The sequence below is a fragment of the Spermophilus citellus genome (assembly GCF_964194105.1).
Source record: "Spermophilus citellus genome assembly, chromosome: 1".
Lineage (NCBI taxonomy): Eukaryota > Metazoa > Chordata > Mammalia > Rodentia > Sciuridae > Spermophilus > Spermophilus citellus.
In genome coordinates this window covers 146,214,003-146,231,751 of record NC_138182.1, presented here as the reverse complement: position 1 = coordinate 146,231,751, position 17,749 = coordinate 146,214,003, and the positions used below count along the sequence as shown (strand labels likewise).

At 52.1% G+C, this 17,749-nt stretch overlaps 1 protein-coding gene and 1 long non-coding RNA gene across 6 annotated transcripts in view; one reads left to right on the top strand and one right to left on the bottom strand.

Annotated features, from left to right (window-relative positions):
• Positions 1-249: 249 nt before the first annotated feature.
• Positions 250-9,018, bottom strand: N4BP3 (NEDD4 binding protein 3). Of its 5 annotated transcripts, none has more exons than XM_081297361.1 (6): positions 8,942-9,018; positions 8,548-8,775; positions 2,797-3,141; positions 1,995-2,516; positions 1,342-1,596; positions 250-1,173 (listed from the first exon to the last, which is right to left on the bottom strand). In XM_081297361.1, the coding sequence occupies exons 3-6, from the start codon at positions 3,115-3,117 to the stop codon at positions 646-648; spliced, it is 1,626 nt and encodes a 541-aa protein (XP_081153487.1). In that variant the 5' UTR covers positions 3,118-3,141; positions 8,548-8,775; positions 8,942-9,018; the 3' UTR covers positions 250-645. The 5 variants fall into 5 exon arrangements, with proteins under 5 accessions (XP_081153487.1, XP_081153488.1, XP_081153490.1 ...); XM_081297362.1 differs by lacking the exon at positions 8,942-9,018 and adding an exon at positions 8,910-8,924; XM_081297364.1 differs by lacking the exon at positions 8,942-9,018 and adding an exon at positions 7,193-7,324 and having other exon boundaries at positions 8,548-8,887.
• Positions 9,019-9,091: 73 nt separating this feature from the next.
• LOC308650946 overlaps positions 9,092-17,749 on the top strand; it is a 35,532-nt gene continuing 26,874 nt past the window's right edge. Inside the window, exon 1 of the long non-coding RNA XR_014022444.1 lies at positions 9,092-9,205. This is a non-coding gene — a long non-coding RNA (uncharacterized lncRNA). The remainder of the gene's footprint in view (positions 9,206-17,749) is intronic.

The following is a 17,749-nucleotide window of genomic DNA, read 5'->3' as shown; positions in this document are numbered from 1 at the left end:
ATCCACTGGTGCTGAAGAAAGGAATTTCAGCCCACACAGCAGCTAAGGAACTGTGTGGTACTGGAGCAAGGAAATAGGATGCCTCCACTCTCCAACACATATGATCAGCAGCTTCACAGACAGGCACAGGGCACACCTCCCAATGACCATGACCATGAAAGGAGCTACAGGCCAGGTCAACTCCCAACCCTGACTATCCACAAAACTGGACTCTGGTAAGGGCAGGCTCAATATATCACCCAGGGCCTCCTCAAGGAAAAGATGGTTTTATTCTGGAGGAGGCCAATGTTTCCATCCCAGCCTCCTTCCATTAAGGAAGGCCTCAGCCCAGCTCTCTAGCCACCCTCCCTTACACCTGCCCTTCCCTATCAGTGCCTCTGGATTCTCTAACCTCCTTCATTGGGCCACACCCACTCCAGGGAGCAGGGCTGGGCCCTGCCTGGGTGCTTCTCTGCCAGAAGGGTCTAGCCCTGGCTCTGTAGCCAGCACCTTATCCTGCCCATCGCCCCCCCCATCCTTCCTCTTGGGGGCCTCCCATCCCTGGGTGGGCCTCTGCACATTCTGCCCCAGACCAGTAAAAGGGAGGGGTCAGCTGTCTCAGGGCATCTTGGACAGTGCATCTGCTGTCAGCTTGCTCTGCTGTCCTCAGATCTTGGAGGACTCAAGTCGAGGACTCCAGGGCGTGGGGGGCTCCCGTAGTGCCCGTAGCTCCTGCTCCAGTGCCTGATTGCGACGGTACATGTCCATGTAGCCCCCCTGGATCTCCCGCTGGTAGCGCAGCACCCGCTCCTTCTCTTCCTGCCAAGTCCTCCGTTCCTGCTCAAAACGCAGTGCCTGCTCCTGGCCCCGGAGCCGTTCTTGCAGTAGCTCTGCGCGCAGCTGTTCAGCACCACCTCCAGCCTCACTACCTCCAGCCTCCCCCAGCAGCCCTCTGCTCTTGCAGTCATCAGTTTCACAGCTGCCTGGGGCTTCCTCCCGAGGAGCCTGTTCCTGTAAGCTGCGCACAGTCTCACGCAACCTGGCCAGCTCTGCGTCCTGAGCCTGGGCTTGTGCCCGGAAGCCCCGAAGTTGCGTCTTCAGACTAAATATCTCAGCCAGTTTCTGTGCCAGCTCTGCCTGGGCTTCCCGCAGTTGCTGCTTCAAGAGACTAATCTCTGCGGTCTTCTGGCACACCTGGGAGATGGGGGGACACAGGATGAACAAGGGCCAAGCAAAGCAGCTTGGGGCCTCCTTGAAGACCCAGATGCTCCAAGGTGTGGGGAGCTGGTTGAGGGAGGGGAAATGGAGAATGGGACCAGGGCAGTGGGGATGGGTGTTTCTGAGTCCCTGACGGTCTCTCACCTCCCATCGGGCTTCCTCCTCTGGCCGGCTGCTGGAGTCGGCCTCTGGAACTGGACCTGGGGGACGAGGCTCAGAGGTCAGGCCCTGTTGAGCCCGGAGCTCCTTGCGAAGCCGTCGCTGTTCCTGCTGAGCCATGAACAACTGCAGCTGGAGGTTGCGCTCGCTGCGCTCAGCTTTCTGAGCCACCTCATGCAGCCGCTCCACGTACAAGCGCTTCAACTCAGATAACCACAACCGCTGGCGCTCCTCTAGCACCTGTCAAGAGAAAGAGGTTCACAGTAGGGTTGACCAACCATGCCTAGATTTCCACAAGGTTCCGCCCCTTGGATGCAATCCACCTGTGCTCCCATAGCTCACCACCACCCTAACACTTCCTCCACCAATAACTCCTTGGGCAGTTATTGGAAGACAGAAGCCAAGACATCTCCACTCCCTCTTTTTTTGAGACAGGGTCTTACTGCTTTGGCCACGCAGGCTGGCCCTGAACTCAAGATCCTTCTGCCTCATCCCCCCAAATACCTGGGACTACAGGTGTATGCTACCACACCCAGTGTTTCCCAGAGACATGTGGGTGAACCATCTGGGGTCCCTCAGTCTGGCTCATACACCAATGCCAAGGGACAGAATAGGACCCTAGGATGGGGCTCACTTACCTGTGTGAAGGGGTTGGAGCCATCCTGGTCTCCAAGGTCCCTCTTGAGATCCTCACAGGTCTCAGGCAGCAGGGCTACCACCTCCTCTGCAGTGGAGCAGGAGAATTCGTAGGGGGGCGGTGGCTCAGGCAGGCAGCTCAGCACAGCCAATGGCCCAGCCTCCTTGGGGCTCCTTGAGGCCCGGTCCAGGGAGCCTCCAAGGTGGTTAATGTGGCCTAGGGAGGAGCTGAAGGGGCTGGGACCTGTGCCAGGACTGCGGCCAAAACTGCCCCCACTGGAGGAATCAGACAAGCTGGGCTCAGGCTCAGGGCCACCCTCATCCAGGCTGAGGGCATGCAACAGTTGTGCACGAGCCTGGCTGGCCCTGGGCCCTGGACTCAGGGGTGGGTGGCAGGCCAGCGTGTGCAGACTACCATTGCTGCGCCACAGCTTCTGACCCTTGTGGGCAGCCAGGCTCTGCATGGAGAGGAAGCCTTTCCCGGTACCTGCTGTAGGCTTGAACACTGATGGGCGGATGCGGCACTGCCAAAAAGAGAGGGCAGGTGTGAGGGAGGTCTGTGAGTATGGTAAACTCTGCTCTACCCTCCTGATGCTCCTGCAGCCCCTGGGAATCCTCTGTGAGAACATGGGGCACATGCCACCAGGAGGAATTAACCAAGGCTCAAGCCAGTCTACGGCAGGCTTTCCACATCTTAGCCCATCCAACCTTCATCCCATCCTAGCAACTGGGTCTCCAAGGAGGCCCCAAGATGCCCATCTCCAACTTCCCTGTGCCACATAAAGGACATCAGCAGAGACACACCTTGTCAAAGCGACCCCGCTCAGGCAGTGAAGTCTTGCTAAAATCACCAGCCCGAGGATGTTCCCGGTAATAGAGGGTAGCGTAGTCAGCAGGCTCATTCCGAGGTGCCCGCTTGGTGGTCTTGCCATCCTTCTTGGGGAGGTGCAGATAGCTAAGGAACTCACGCTGGCCCAAACCTTTCCGGAGGAGTCCATCAGGTTGGCGAGAGCCTCGAGACCCAGCAAGTGCTGCCCGAAGCTCTTCAGGGGAGAAGTCCTGACGTTCCAACAGGCTGCCCACGCTGCCCATGGCAATGCCAGCAGGGCCTGGGGCTGTGGCCATGAAGTTTCAACAGGGCACAGGCAGCTGCTTCGGGGAATCAGGAGGTTCCATTAGGGGCAGGTGAGCACTCACTGCCCAAATCCCCAGATTCCCTAAAACCAGGCACTTGTCATCTGCCAGCTCTTCTACCTGCCCAGGCCCAAGAGAGGCAGATGTGGGTAGGAATCAGAGACAATGTCAGGACATGACTCCCAAACTGGCAAGAGAAAGGGGTTCAGGTCCCAAAGCCTCCTGCTCATCTAACATTCAGTTGGAACACCAAAGGGACAGCTCCAGTAGCATCCTGTGTGCAATGTGGAAGCATGATAAGTGGGTATGGTGGGAGGAAGACCTCAAGCAGTAGGACAAGGGCCCACCTCTCGAGACCAGGCCAGCAAAGAGCTAATAAAGGATGGACTCAGGCTGTCTGACCCTGACCTTGCTAACTCTTCTGCCAAGGTCCTGACCAAATTTGTTGAATGGGGAGGAAGCATAGCGAACCAGTCCAGAAGGACTCTATATTCCTTCCAATTCCCAGATGAACTCTTTTTTTTTTTTTAAAGAGAGAGAGAGAGAATTTTTAATATTTATTTTTTAGTTGGCGGACACAACATCTTTGTTGGTATGTGGTGCTGGAGGATCGAATCTGGGCCGCACGCATGCCAGGCGAGCACGCTACCGCTTGAGCCACATCCTCAGCCCTCTTTTTTTTTTTTTTTTTTTTGGCGGGGGGGGGGGGCAGGGGGAGCTACTGGGGATTGAACTCAGGAGCACTCAACCAATGAGCCACATCCCCAGCCCTATTTTGTATTTTATTTAGAAACAGGGTCTCACTGAGTTGCCTGGCACCTTGCTTTTGCTGAGGCTGGCTTTGAACCCACAATCCTCCTGTCTCAGCTTTACAAACTGCTGGGATTACAGGCATGCACCACCACTCCCAGCCCCAGATGGACTCTTTATTTCTTCTCCTTCCCTTGAGATAACCTGTCCAGCCTCTCTTCCAGTAAAGGGTCAGAGCTCCCTCAGGGAAACATCTGGCATGGGTGGGGTTGGGGGCTACAGTGGGAGGGATACAAACAGGAAGGGCCCACAGGGAGGAAGGATGACGATACACACAGGAAGGGCCTAAGGGAGAAACAATGGTTGAGTTTTCCGGAACAGGTGTTCAGGTCTGGGCAGTGGTGGGAGGCAGAGGGAAGGGGCGGCTGGACCCCTGCTATGCCTTGTGTGCTGCTGCTATTACACCAAAGCCCACCACAAGGCCAAACAGGTTCCATATCCTGACCCAGAGCAGAACCAACTGGTGTGTGACCTTGGCCATGCCCCTAACCTCTATAAGCCTTGGTTTCATGCATATGTACAATGGCAATGATAGCTCTTATCACAGAGGGATGCTGGAAGGATAGGGTGAGATAACATGACAAAGCACCCTGTCCAGGGCCTGGCCCGCAGCCAGGGTCAACACAGGCTGGCTAAAGCAGAGCTTAGTCACACACAAACACTGCCAAATGACCAGGCTTATTCCCACCTGTGCTGGGCCTGATACACTGGAGGGTGAAATGGGTGGGTACCTAGGGTCCCCAATGGAACATGTGCTCAGCCCAATGCCCACCCTAACGCAGATACAAATGACTTGTGTGAATGCCTCCTTTTCTGCCTCCTACCCTATTGTCCCTTCTCCCATTCCAGAACAGATGCCCAGCAGGCAGGCTGCAGCTGAAAGTCCCCCACCACCCATCCAATATACTTCCGGGACACCCACTCCTACCCCAAAACAATGGTCCTTAGGAGGCTCCATCTTCCTTAACCATTTCCAGGTTTTGTGTTTGTGGAAGACAAAGCTCTCTGAGAGGGAGAAGGAGGGCGGGCCCTGTCCCCTACCCCCACTCCACAGCTCTCAACCACACCCTGGGCAAAAATAATCTTCTCAGTCTTCTTTTCCCAGACCCCAGCCCTGAGGTGGGGGACAAGACTGAGTCAGTACACCCCAGCCCCAGGAGATTCATCCAGCTAAGGAATCACAGGTGCTGGGCTTCTTCAGTGATAAGGCACTTCCTGTGACATAGTTAATGTCCTTTTCTAAAGGTAGGGTCCCTGGAGCTCAGTAAAGTGAAGTGACTTGTCCAAGATCACAGAGCTACTGGGGTGAGGATGCCTGAGATTCCAACTCCATGACTACCTAATGTCTACTAGGGACCCAGAATGTCACCCACAGCCAAAAGAACTGAAAGTGAGTCATCTTGCCTCCCCATCTGACAGCCCCTTGCTACAACACCTCTGCCCAGGAAGACAGTACTCTATTTAAAGGTGCTCTGATCTGTCACTCCTTCTCAGAGAAAGGACAGCAAAGAAACTGATCTCCAGCTGCCCCTCCTTTTCTCTCTCTGTGGGACCCTAGGCACTAATACATGTCCCTTTGACATGCCTCAGTTTCCACATCTTGCCCTGCCTTCCTACTAGGGTTACCATGGCAGTCAATGTCAAATGGAAGTGAAAGGATCTTGTGAACAAATTGTTAAGTCCTGTGTGACTGGGGGATTGGGATATTGGCAGTGAAGCCAAATACACCCACCTCACCCCAAACCCATACCACCAAGCCTTCCCCTGGCAATGCTCACTTCTGTCCTCAGGGATAAATAACTGACACGCTGACACTATGTGTCCCAGCAAGGGTCTCAGGTCCAGAGGAGCAGCTGTAGCCGTGGACCATAACAATGCCTATGAACACACAGGGAACACAATGTCCCCACTCAGCATGGAGAAACCTATGGTACAGGACACAGGACAGCCACAGTATCATGCACAAGGTCACCACATAGCACTGAGCACCTTCAAGGACACAGACATAACAGAGGAACACCCCAGCATGAAGACTGAGGGATCCTCCTCGCACCTGGCTAGGAATGTGTATGCACATGTTGGTGTGCTGATGCTGAATGGGGAGTGTGAGGCCAGCTATTAGAAGCAGTACAGAGATTGAAGGGCACAAAGAGTGCCCTTCCCTTTGTCTTTCCTTAAGCCCCCACCCTCCACTGTCCATTCCTCCTGGGTAACATCTCTAGCTATATTCTCAGCTTCCACAGCAGGGTTGAATCCCTTGCTTCAAGAAGGCTCCATTCTGCCTAGGTCTCAATCTCGCTTTTCCTAAAGGATCCATCCCACCTCCACACCCTCCCCCAAACACACAGACATTCCTCCCTAGCGTTGCTTGGAAGCCCGGGGGAATGTCTGCTCAGGTCAGGGCTGTGAGGCGGGGCTGGAGAGGATTTGGTGAAGGAGGAGGGCTGGAGAGACAGCAAGTACCATGCAGTCTCCCTGGGACTTAGGCACAGAAAGACAAGAGAGCAGAAGTGCCTGAGCTTCTGTGCCTGCCCAGATCTCTGCACAGAGCTAAAAAACCACCACCATCCAACTGGCTGGGTTTAGGCTAGGTCATTAGAGGGACAACTTTCACAGGCCCCAGATGGCTCCAGAAGGGACTTTTCACTCCTGTTCCCCTCCCACTTTACCCCCAAGATTAGCAGATGGCATGGACAGCCCTGAACATAGAGGCACAGCTCTTTTGAACCAACCCTTGGTAGAACAGTGCTGCCCTGGCCACCAAGCAAAGGAAGAGAGGACATGCAGTGGGACATTCCAGCTCCAGACCCCGAGGACTAGCCCTTCTTCGAAATGCACATACTAGGGGAGTACTGACATCCCTCACTTCGGAAGAGGAAACTGAGGCCCAGAAGGTGAAATAATGTGTCTAAGGTCATGATCAGCTGCATAGGAGAAAGTGCACAGGCTTCCCAGATTCTCTGACTCCATGCACATCCCAACCCCCATATGGGTGAGTCCTGCCAGCTTTGGCTTGGGTTAGGCCTTCCAGAGCCCTGGCCCCAGGGGAGGGTCCCACCACCTGCTGGAGGATCAGCCAGGCTGAGGGGTGTGTCTGCAGCTGCCCCAAAGGAATGAGACTGGAATGTCCCAGCTCCAAAAGAGGGGGCAGTGTGTGATGGGGCCTGGAGAGGGAATGGGAGAGGCTGGCATACTCAATCCCCATGAGACACTTGAAGAGGCGCAGCCTGGCAGCTGACCTCTGCAAGCAACTAACCTGTGCAGTCATTCACAGGTGCACAGCTCACTACAGTTTTTTTCAGCCCTTCCACTTTGTTATCTCATGTCATCTTCACAACAGCTAGTGGAGGCAGGCAGGGCAGTGATGACCCTATCTGGACTTTACAGCCTAGAAAGAAGAAATTAATTGCCCCAAATCCCACAGTGAGAGGCAATCTCAATTCTCTGGGCAAAGCCTTCTGTACTGCATCAGGCTGTCTCAGCCAGGGGTCACCTTCTATGGACATTGCCGTATTATGTAGACTGCCCAGCCCCCCACCCCCCCACCCCCCCACCCCGCCTGTTTCTCCCAAGGGCATCTGCCATCAGGCTAGTTTGGATGGAAGTCCCTTTGGCCTGGGATCCCTCCTGCCTGGCCCTGAGGGTCAGGAAGAAATAGTGGAAGTGTGGCTGGCATGAGGACTCTAAGCTCTGGAAGCTGCTAGAGGCGGTGGCGGCATTCATTCAGTCTCGCACTTAACACACCCACACGCAGCCAGTAGGCAAAGGAGTCCTGCCTGGGAGGGCACTGGAAAGAGGGTGCTCACAGAGCTCAGAATGGTCTCCTGCCTCTGCTCCTGCCCCAGGACAGCCAGGCCCAATCTCTTCCTATGGGCTGGGGGTAAGGGTGTCTCAGTTCTCCTTCCGGATATATCTAGAGCCCTAATTTCCACCTGGTCCTAGACTGGCCCTCGCTTTGATCAAAGGCTCTGGCCCGGAATGGTACAGTGTCCAAATCGCCAAGACCCAGGAATGTTCCCTATCCTCAAGTCCGCAGCTGTCGCCGGGACCGGGCAAGGGACTAGGGGGAGAAAGGAGGAATACTGGGGGCGGGGCGGGTGAGAGGGGAAGGCGGAGAAGAGGAGGTTGACATCCCCCACAGAACTGTTCCCGGGAAGGCAGTGGAGAAGGAAAGGAATCCCCAGAACCACTGGAAGTCCTCGAGCTACCTAGGAGGCGAGGTGGGGGGACGCTCCTCTTTCCTCCTGCTTCTCGGGGCCTGACGCGAGTCGCTGGGCAAGGGGGCGGAGGCCGAGGTCAGACTTCTTCGCCAAGGGCGCCTGCCCCACCCAGCGGTGGCGCAGGGGTCCTGGGCGATGTTCCAAGAAAAGCGCGTTTACAGGGGTTGCAGAGAAGAGCGCAACCTGCCGCCTGCCTCTCCAGCGCAACCCGGCGCCCAGGAGCTGAAGACACCTGGGCGCCACCGCACGCTGCCATCCCCGCCCATTTTTCAGACGGGAGCTTCGGCCAGCTAGGGGTTGCAATGTGGCCAAGAACACCCGAAAAGCGAGAACTCGGCGACCCTCCCTGCCCCGCGCGTCCATCCTCCGGCCCCTAGCGAGCCCCACTTACCATGCTGGCGCAGCGCTCGCCGCCCGCCGCTCCGCGCCCGGGTGCGCCGCTGTTCCTTTGGGCGGATTTGAACCCTCCTCCGAAGCGCCGATTCCAGCAGAGATTGCGAGTCGGGCCGGAGCGGCCGTGAGGCAGGCACCTAGAAAACGCGGGCGGCGGGCGGGCGGACAGGCGCCGGAGCCGGATTGGCGAGGAAGGGACGCGATCGGCGGCACTCTCTCGCCTGCCCTGGAGGAGGAGGGAAAACCCGGCCTGACTCACCGGCGCGCGGCAAGCCCTGAGCCCGGCCCCGGCCCCGGCCCCGGCCCCCGGATGTGGGGGGCGGGGACGGGGGGACAGCGCCCGCCCACCGGTAATCCAACCTGAGCCCCGCCCCAAGTCGGGGCGCACAGACCAGTACTGATCTGCTGGGGCCTAGGGTCCCTTAGCTGCTGTGCACCGTTCGGCTGCCACCTCTGGCCGCGCCGGCTCGGACCCGGGTGGGTTCGAAGCTTCAAACACCGCCGAGGCCCCAGAAGTCTCCTGGCCAGCTCGCCCGCTCCTCCTCCTCCAGTTCCTCCTGTCCTCACCCGCCTTTCTCTCTCTTGCCAGAACTAAACAGCTTCGGAAGAGGCTCGTTGGGTCCATCACCTCTCTGATCCTTGCCGCCTCCTATCAGGTAAGCACTATTTTCATTTTTTGAGGCTGAGCCAAAATACTACTCTGAAAGGTAAAGAGATTTGCTCGACGCCTTCAGCTAGTTCTCAGCAGCTGATTTGGGCGGGGGAGGTGGGTTTTGTTTTAATGTAGGGATAGCAAATTCAGATGCCTTCAGGGGCCATATAATGTAAATGAGTCCAACCGGGCTGGGTGAAAGACGACAAAAATAGGTGGAAACAGAGACAGAGATGGATACCCAAAGGCATTCAGATTCAAGAGTTGAAACACCATATCGTCCTCAAAAAGTTAAACACGGAGTTACCATGTGCCCCAGCAATTCCATTCCTAAGTATATGCCCCAAAGAATTAAAAGCAGGTACTCATACTCTGGTTTTCATAACAGTACTGTGCACAATAGCCAAAAGGTGGAACATCCTGAGTTGTCACGCTGATGAGGATAGCAAAATGTGTTCTATCCATACAATGGAATATTATTCAACCATGAAAAGAAATGGAATGCTGATTCATGCTACAACATGGACGGATTTCCAAAATATTATGCTAAGTGAAAGACACCAGATACAAAATGCCAAGTGTGGTATGATTCTACTTAACATGAACTAGGTAAGTCCACTCAGAAAGCAGATTAGAGCCAGAAGCTGTGGGAGGGAGAAGTGAGGAGGCATTGCTTAATGGGTATGGGGTTTCATTTTGGAAGAGGAAGTAGCCTGGTTTACAGAATATTCAGGGAAAAGAATTGGGCCAAGGAGGGCTGGGACAGCAGGGAGAGGACTGGATGGTGGACACACATGAGATGACTTGAAAGAAGAATTGACTTGTCAGGGCCGGGGTTATGGCTCAGTGGTAGAGTGCTTGCCATACATGTGTGAAGCACTGGGTTCAATTCTCGGTGCCACATATAAATAAATGAATAAAACAAAAAGAATGATTTGTCTTAGCAAGATATTCCCTGAAGATGAGAGGGAGAGGAAACTGAAAACTCAAGAAACAGGTGTTACAAGCCCACTCCCTCCCCTCCTCTAACCGCTTTCTAGGGTTAGGAATACAGTGATATATCCAAGATCTTCTGACACCCCTGTCCCCCCTCCTACCCTCTTTCCATGTTCTTTCCCTGCGCCAGGTGGCCAGGGGGAAGCAGGGAGGAGATGGTCAAGTATTAAGTATCTCAGAACATCCCAGCAGGAGGAAAAAAATCAAAACACCTCCCCTGGAGCTCAGCAACATCAAAGACTAAGTGGGCAGGGGAGAGGGGCCAGAGAGGTCTGATTGAAGAAACACCAAGAAAGTGACTGAGCCTGGCAGGTGGCACATGCCTATAACACCAGCAACTCAAGGGCTGAGGCAGGAGAACCATCAAGTTTGAGACCAGCCTGGGCTACTTAGACTCTGTCCCAAATAAAAAGGATTGGAGGGGCTGGGGATGTGGCTCAAGTGGTATGCGTGCGGCCCGGGTTCGATCCTCAGCACCACATACAAACAAAGATGTTGTGTCCGCCGGAAAACTCAAGAAAAAAAAAAATTAAAATTCTCTCTCTCTCTCTCTCTCTTTAAAAAAAAAAAAAAAGGATTGGAGGGACTGGGGTTATGGCTCAGGGGTAACACCACATATAAATAAATAAAATAAATAAAGAATGTTAAAAACATCTTTAATTTTAAAAAAAAGGATTGGGGACATAGCTCAGTGGTAGAGCACCCCTGGGTTCAATCCCTAGAACTGGGAGGGAAAAAAATAGGTGCTGAACACCCAGAGAAGGCAGCTACAGGTAGCAGGCAGGGGTGCAGAGCTGGGGGACAGAGGGAGAGAACAGCCTGGCTCTGTCTGTCTAATAGGTGTCATTCAAGGAAGCAAAGATCAGGCCCCTTGGCCCCTCCAGGCCTGGATCAGGTGGCCTGTCTTTCCACATCCTGCACAGGATCTGGGCCCCAGGCTGTTCAGAGCACACTCCCTTCCAGAGGCTGGGGAGGTGGCCTGGTACAAACTCCTTCCTACCAGGCTCCTCCTGAGCCCTTTGAGGTTGTTTTCCCTGGTCAGCTGAATGGGAAGTAGCAAAGCAGAGGGGTCCAGCTGTCCCAGGGGATATGCAGCTTCAGTTCCAGCCCACAAAGAGCCACCAATTTCCTTTTCCATGGCCTTAGCACCCTGTGCCTTCCTCTGCATGGTCCCAAGCATGAAGCATAGGGCATCATATTGAACTTTTGGGTGTCCTCAGTCCATTCTCCAGTGGAAAACCTGAGGCCCCCAAATGCATCTAGGAGCAGAGTTGGGTCTGGAAACTGGGTCTGCCTTTCTGAGGCCTTGGAGAGAAGAAGGTGGACTGGACAGAGGTGGGAAGTCTGAGTCCAACAGAAACCAGGCCTCTGTCCTCCCTCCCCAGACTTCCCTGGACAGTATGGGAAAGGCCAGAATTATGGCAGGGAGTTGGCAGGAGGTGAGGTTGGGAAAGGCATGTATTCATTGAACTTCATTCACCCTTCTGGGTGTGCAGGGCAGACACCCCAGCCTGGGGCCACTTGCCCCCAGACTTGACTTTCTTAAGGAGTTGGCTGGAAGGCACATTGACCAGATGTCTAGGGTGAGGCACTTAGGGTACCAGGCCAGGGGAAGTGAAACCCAGCTCCCTGGATCTGCCCACTGCCTAAATTGGCTAACCTTGGATTGAACCTCAATTTCCTCATCTCTTCAAGGAGATCATAGCTTGGGAGGATTAAGTCAACTAGTGTCTATCTAAAAAGCACACCTCACAGTGCCTGGCAGATGGGTTAGTCCCTGGGAAGGTTTGTCAGAAGGACAGGGAGCCTGTCTTGAAGGAAGAGTATGTGCTGGGGCTGGGGATGTGGCTCAAGCGGTAGCGAGCTCGCCTCGCATGCGTGAGGCCCGGGTTCGATCCTCAGCACCACATACCAACAAAGATGTTGTGTCCGCCGAGAACTAAAAAATAAATATTAAAAATTCTCTCTCTCTCTCTCTCTCTCTCTCTCTCTCTCTCTCTCTCTCTCTCTCTCCCCTCTCTCACTCTCTCTTTAAAAAAAAAAAAAAAAGAGTATGTGCTGTGTACATTCAGCATGCACTGTCATCATCATGTATCTGTCACCTGGTCCAGGTAGTTCATTCACTCATGTTGCCTGCAAGTAGCCAGGACCATACAATCCTGGGGCACATGGTGAGGAGAAATTTCTCTCATCTCTCTGGTTCTACCACCTCTGGCCTCATTACCTTTCTCCTTAACTATTGCAACAGTCCTTCTGAGCTCCCCACCACCCAGCTACCTCCCACTCTGCCCCAGAGGGAGCCCATGAGCCCACACACTCTGTCCCCACTCTCTTCTCCCTGAAAGTTAGAGTCCCAATTTCAAGACTGGTCCTGTGACTCCTTCAGCCAGTGCTATTGCCCCCGCACACCTCTGTTCTGGGAACTGCCGCCATGTCATCAATTGTAAATGACTGATTGTTGGAACTGTCGTGGCACCCCCTTTCTCCACAGAAAAGTCTTAACTGGGCTTCTCCAGAAATCTTTACCATGGCTGTGTTTAGGACTGTCAGCAAAAGAGTCTACAGAAGAGTTCAATGTAGATAAACTTCCAGTTTTCGTGTTGCCCTGTTTTACTTGGCCACTGGCTGGGAAGAAATCAGCACTCCAGGTGCTGGACACCCCTTACTAGTTTTTCATAAACACGTATCCATAGTTTGTAGAAATGTGTAAACAAGGCCTCTGGCCTTGAGCTGGGGCTTCACAGAGATGTCTACATTTTTCAGATAAGCTCTATTGGGCTCCATGGTAACAGCTGGCAGGGGGAGGAAAGAAAGGGGAGAAGAAGCTCTCCCCTTCTCAGGTGTTGTCCTCGAAGGGTTAACATGCCCAGAACAGTGAAAAAACTACTTTCATGTGAACTTCTGCAGACTGTGAACTTATTTTTTTTTAAGAGAGAGAGAGAGAGAGAGAGAGAGAATTTTTTTAAGAGAGAGAGAGAGAGAATTTTAATTTTTATTCTTTAGTTTTTTGGCAGACACAACATCTTTGTTTGTATGTGGTGCTGAGGATCGAACCCGGGCCTCACTCATGCCAGGCGAGTGCGCTACCACTTGAGCCACATCCCCAGCCCCGACTGTGAACTTCTAATCCCCTCCTTACATGCTGGGTATAAAATTCTGAAACTCCCTGAACTCGGGATTCAGAGGATTGACTGATTACAGCAAAAGCTGTGCCCTCTGAACCTGGCTGCAGCCAAATAAAACTGTTTCCTGCTGTCTTCAGAGCCTTGCCTCATCTGTTCCTACAACAGAACAATCCATTAAGAGCACCCACTGTCCTTAAGGCCTGTCCTCCCACCCTCAAGGCAAAATTAATCACCCTTTCTACCACACAGCTCCTCCCCTTACCTTCTTATGGCTGGAGTCACCCCCCACCAGGAGCCCCAAGCCCTTATTCCTTTCCATAGCTCAGGATCTATGTAAGGTGCAATTCTCTGACCCTTTTTGGAGCCTCACATTATGTAGGACTTCCACGTATACATAGTTAAATATGTTTTTTCTCCTGTTAATCTGTTTTTTTTTTTTTTTTTTTTTTTGCGGGGGTGGGGGAGATGTGGGGTTTGAATTCGGGGCACTCGACCCCTGAGCCACATCCTCACTTCCATTTTGTATTTTATTTAGAGACAGGATGTCACTGAGTTGCTTAACTGCCTTGCTTTTGCTGAGGCTGGCTCTGAGTTCACGATCCTTCTGCCGCAGCTCCTGAGCCTCTGGGATGACAGGCATGCGCCACTGTGCCCGGCTGTCCTGTTAATCTGTCAATTTAATTTGTAGACCACCAAAGAACCTAAGAGGGTAAAGGGAAGCCATTTTTTTCCTCCCCTACTCTTCCAGGACCTAAGAGTTGGCCATGCTCATCTCCAATCTACCATCTATCTGCCAAAAGCAACTTCATGGCTGTTTTCTATCAGTAGGAAGAAAATGAAATAAGGTATCTCTTGTGCTAAATTCTGGGTTCAGCAGGGCCCAGTGACATACACCTATAATCCCAATGGCTTGAAAGATTTGAGGCAGGAGGATTGGGTTCAAAGCCAGCCTCAGCAAAAGCAAGGCACTAAACTCAGATTCTGTCTCTAAATAAAGTACAAAATAGACTGGGGATGTGGCTTAGTGGTCAAGTGCCCCTGAGTTCAATCTCCATTAGCCCCCCAAGAAACCCCTAAATTCTGGGTTCATCACTTTCTGGTGACCTTTCTGAGCCCTAGATTCTTGGATTGGTACAACAGGACAAATCACTAGGATTAAATGTCATAACTCAGGTGAAGGAAACACACTGGATACATGGACTTGATAGCTATGTGTGCTCTACCCTCCCACTGCCCTCCCTTCACTCCTTGCTCTCCCTTGCCCTCTCATCCCCCAGAGCTGGGCCAGGCCCCCAGACTGAATGGAGTAGAGCTGGATGTTGCTGGAGAGGCATTTTCAGATCAGCAAAGAGCAAACTAACAGATATGCCTGGTGTCCATCCTCGCTCCTGACACTCACTCCAAAATGCTCTGAGCCTGTGTCACAGAGATGGCTGTTAAAGTTAAGCAGTAGGACCCTGTACCTAGGCAGGGGCTCTTCCCCTGGTCACCCTCACACCTGGGGTGAAAGTGGACTCCAGGACTTGGAGTCTTCCCTGAGTCACCAGAACTGAGGAGGGGCCTTTGTTCACCGTCAGCTCTCCCTCCCCAGGTGACCTGGGGCAGCCCCAGGCAGGCAGAAGGGGTGGAAACTGGGAGCTGCCAGAACTTGCTTAAGTGCCTTCCCTAGGGCAGGGAGCTCAGAGGAGCCAGCCAGGACTCCAGGGTAAAGTACACCGGAAGTCCAAGCAGCCCAGCTGGCCTACTACTGCGTTTCCAGAAACCTGGACCAGCAACTCCACAGCCAAGTCCAAGGTCTGCAGTCACCCCAGGTGGAAACAGATTACTTTGCGGCAGAACTCTGGAGACATGGATTCCAGTATCTCTGTTGTAGTGATTTATTATGGGGGTCGGGGTGAGGTGTAGTGGGACACCGTGGTGGCAGAAGTCGGGAAGTCACCACAAAACTGTACAAATGCAAGATGAAAAGAGCTCTACAGATTGCTTACATGATAGTGTGAATGTACTTAACACTATTGTACACTTAAAAATGGTTACGATGGTAGATTTTATATTTTGTGAGTCTTGCAACAAATAATGTTTCAAAAAGAAAGAAGAAATATGTTCAATACAGTGAGTTTGGGTTCTCATATTTGGTGGTGTTAAAAGGTGTTGGTAGGGCTCCGGTTGTAGCTTAGGGGTAGAGCACTTCCCTCACATGTGTGAGCCACTGGGTTCGATCCTCGGCACCACATAAAATATAAATAAATAAATAAAGTTATAAAATATATATATATTATATATATATATATATATATATATATATATATATATATATATATATATAATTAAAAAAATAAACAAAGTATTGGTAGAGCCAGGTGGTGTGGTGATACACACCTCTAATCCTCAGCAACTCAGGAGGCTAAAGCAGGAGGATAACAAGTTCAAGGCCAACCTAAGCAACTTAGCAAGAACTTGTCTCAAAATAAAAAATAAAAAAGGTTTGGGGATGATAACTTACTCGTTTATTTATTTAATGGTGCTTTACCACCAGGCTCCATCTGCAGCCACTTTTATATTTTTAAATTTTGGGACAGGTTCTCACTTATTGCCCAGGCTGGCCTTGAACTTATGTTTCTCCTGCTTCAGCCTCCCATCACTGGGATTACAGGTGTGCTCCTCCATGCCCAGTGCCTCTGGGTTGTTTCAACTTTTTTTTTTTTTTTTTTTTAGTGCTGTGGATGGAACAGGTGATCTACCACTGATCTATACCCCCAGCTCTCCTGCGTTATTTTAAAGTAAATTCCCTACATTATAATATTTCATCCACAAATATATCAGGGTAGACAAACATTTGAAATTGTAAATTGTACAAATAATAATAATAATAATTGTGCATACTTTGCATTTATTTTAGAATGGGGAATTTCTTTTTTTTATAATTATTTTTCAGTTTTCGGCAGACACAACATCTTTATTTTATTTTATGTGGTGCTGAGGATCGAACCCAGCATCCCACGCATGCCAGGCGAGCACGCTACCGCTTGAGCCACATCCCCAGCCCTAGAATGGGGAATTTCATAGATGAGATTGCATAAAGGAAAGCTGAGTGCTAAAGATGTGCAAGGTCCGGGCTGGGGCTGGAGATCAGCGGTAGTGTACTTGCCTGGCACCACATATAAATAAATAAAGGTCTATCAACAACTAAAAGAAAATGTTAAAAAAAAAAAAGATGTTCAGGGTTCACTGGTATGGCCCCTAGAATCAGGCAGTGTCAGCTTTGCCCTTTACCATTGCAGTGGCCACCTGCCTGCTGGTACTCTCCTCCTGAAAGAGAATCAAAGACCTCACCTGTATTCTTTTCCTTTGAGGGAAAGCTTTGAAGTTACTTTAGGAACTCCCACATGTATGAAAAAGATGTTCTAAGACACCAGAGTTTTCTGCCATAGTACCCAAAGAATGTAGCCCTTCCTACCCTGGACCCTGGCTCTAAGAAGTCCACAGCCCTTGCAAATCCTCTGAAAATTCAGCCATCTCTCTTGTATATATTCTACCAAAGCAGAAGTTTCTCTGTGCCTCTTCTCTATTCCACTTCCTTCCTCCAGTGAGTAGATGTGACTGACACAGCCCGCCTACCTGGCTTCCATCCCAAACCTGCAGCCAGGCCGCGTGACAGCAGTTGCTTGTGCCCAGACATTCATGCAGCCTCACCCAGGAGAGACAGACTGGCACTCACACACCCTCACCTGCCTGGTGCTGCTACACCCCCGCCCCTCCTCTCCTCCAAACCTACCAGGGCAGCAGTTTTCCCCACCCCTGCTTGTTCTGCCTCCTCCTGAGCCAGGCCATAAACAGAACCTCATGTGGTCCTTGAGATCTTGGAGAATGTGTTTGTGACACCCTTGGCAGGTCCAGTAGGCAAAGGACTGTATGTGTAGCTTAGAAAGGCCACAGAATGCAGGCCCCAGAGCAATCTCTTACCAATCTCTGTCCATCTCTGGGGACTTACCAGACTGTTGGAGACGAAGAGGACACATGGCCAGGCATAGTAGCACATGCCTATAATCCCAGCAACTCAGGAGGCTGAGGCAGGAGGATCGCAAATTGAAAACCAGGTTCAGCAACCTAGTGAGGCCCTAGGAACTTAGCAAGACCCTGTCTCAAAAACAAAAAAAGGGGGGGCTGGGGATGTGGCTCAAGCGGTAGCGCGCTCGCCTGGCATGCGTGCGGCCCGGGTTCGATCCTCAGCACCACATATCAACAAAGATGTTGTGTCTGCCGAGAACTAGAAATAAATATTGAAAATTCTCTCCCTCTCTCTCTCTCTCTCTCTCTCTCTCTCCCCCCTCTCTCACTCTCTCTTTAAAAAAAAAAAAAAAAGGGGCTGGAGATGTGGCTCAACGGTAGCACGCTCGCTCGCCTGGTATGCGTGCGGCTCGGGTTCG

Coding starts and splice junctions, on each gene's coding strand:
- N4BP3 (XM_081297361.1), bottom strand. CDS start 3,117: ATGGCCACAGCCCCAGGCCCTGCTGGCATTGCCATGGGCAGCGTGGGC. Junction 1,597..1,994: donor GCTCCAACCCCTTCACACAG/GTAAGTGAGCCC, acceptor TTCTCTTGACAG/GTGCTAGAGGAGCGCCAGCG. Junction 1,174..1,341: donor AGGAGGAAGCCCGATGGGAG/GTGAGAGACCGT, acceptor CCCATCTCCCAG/GTGTGCCAGAAGACCGCAGA.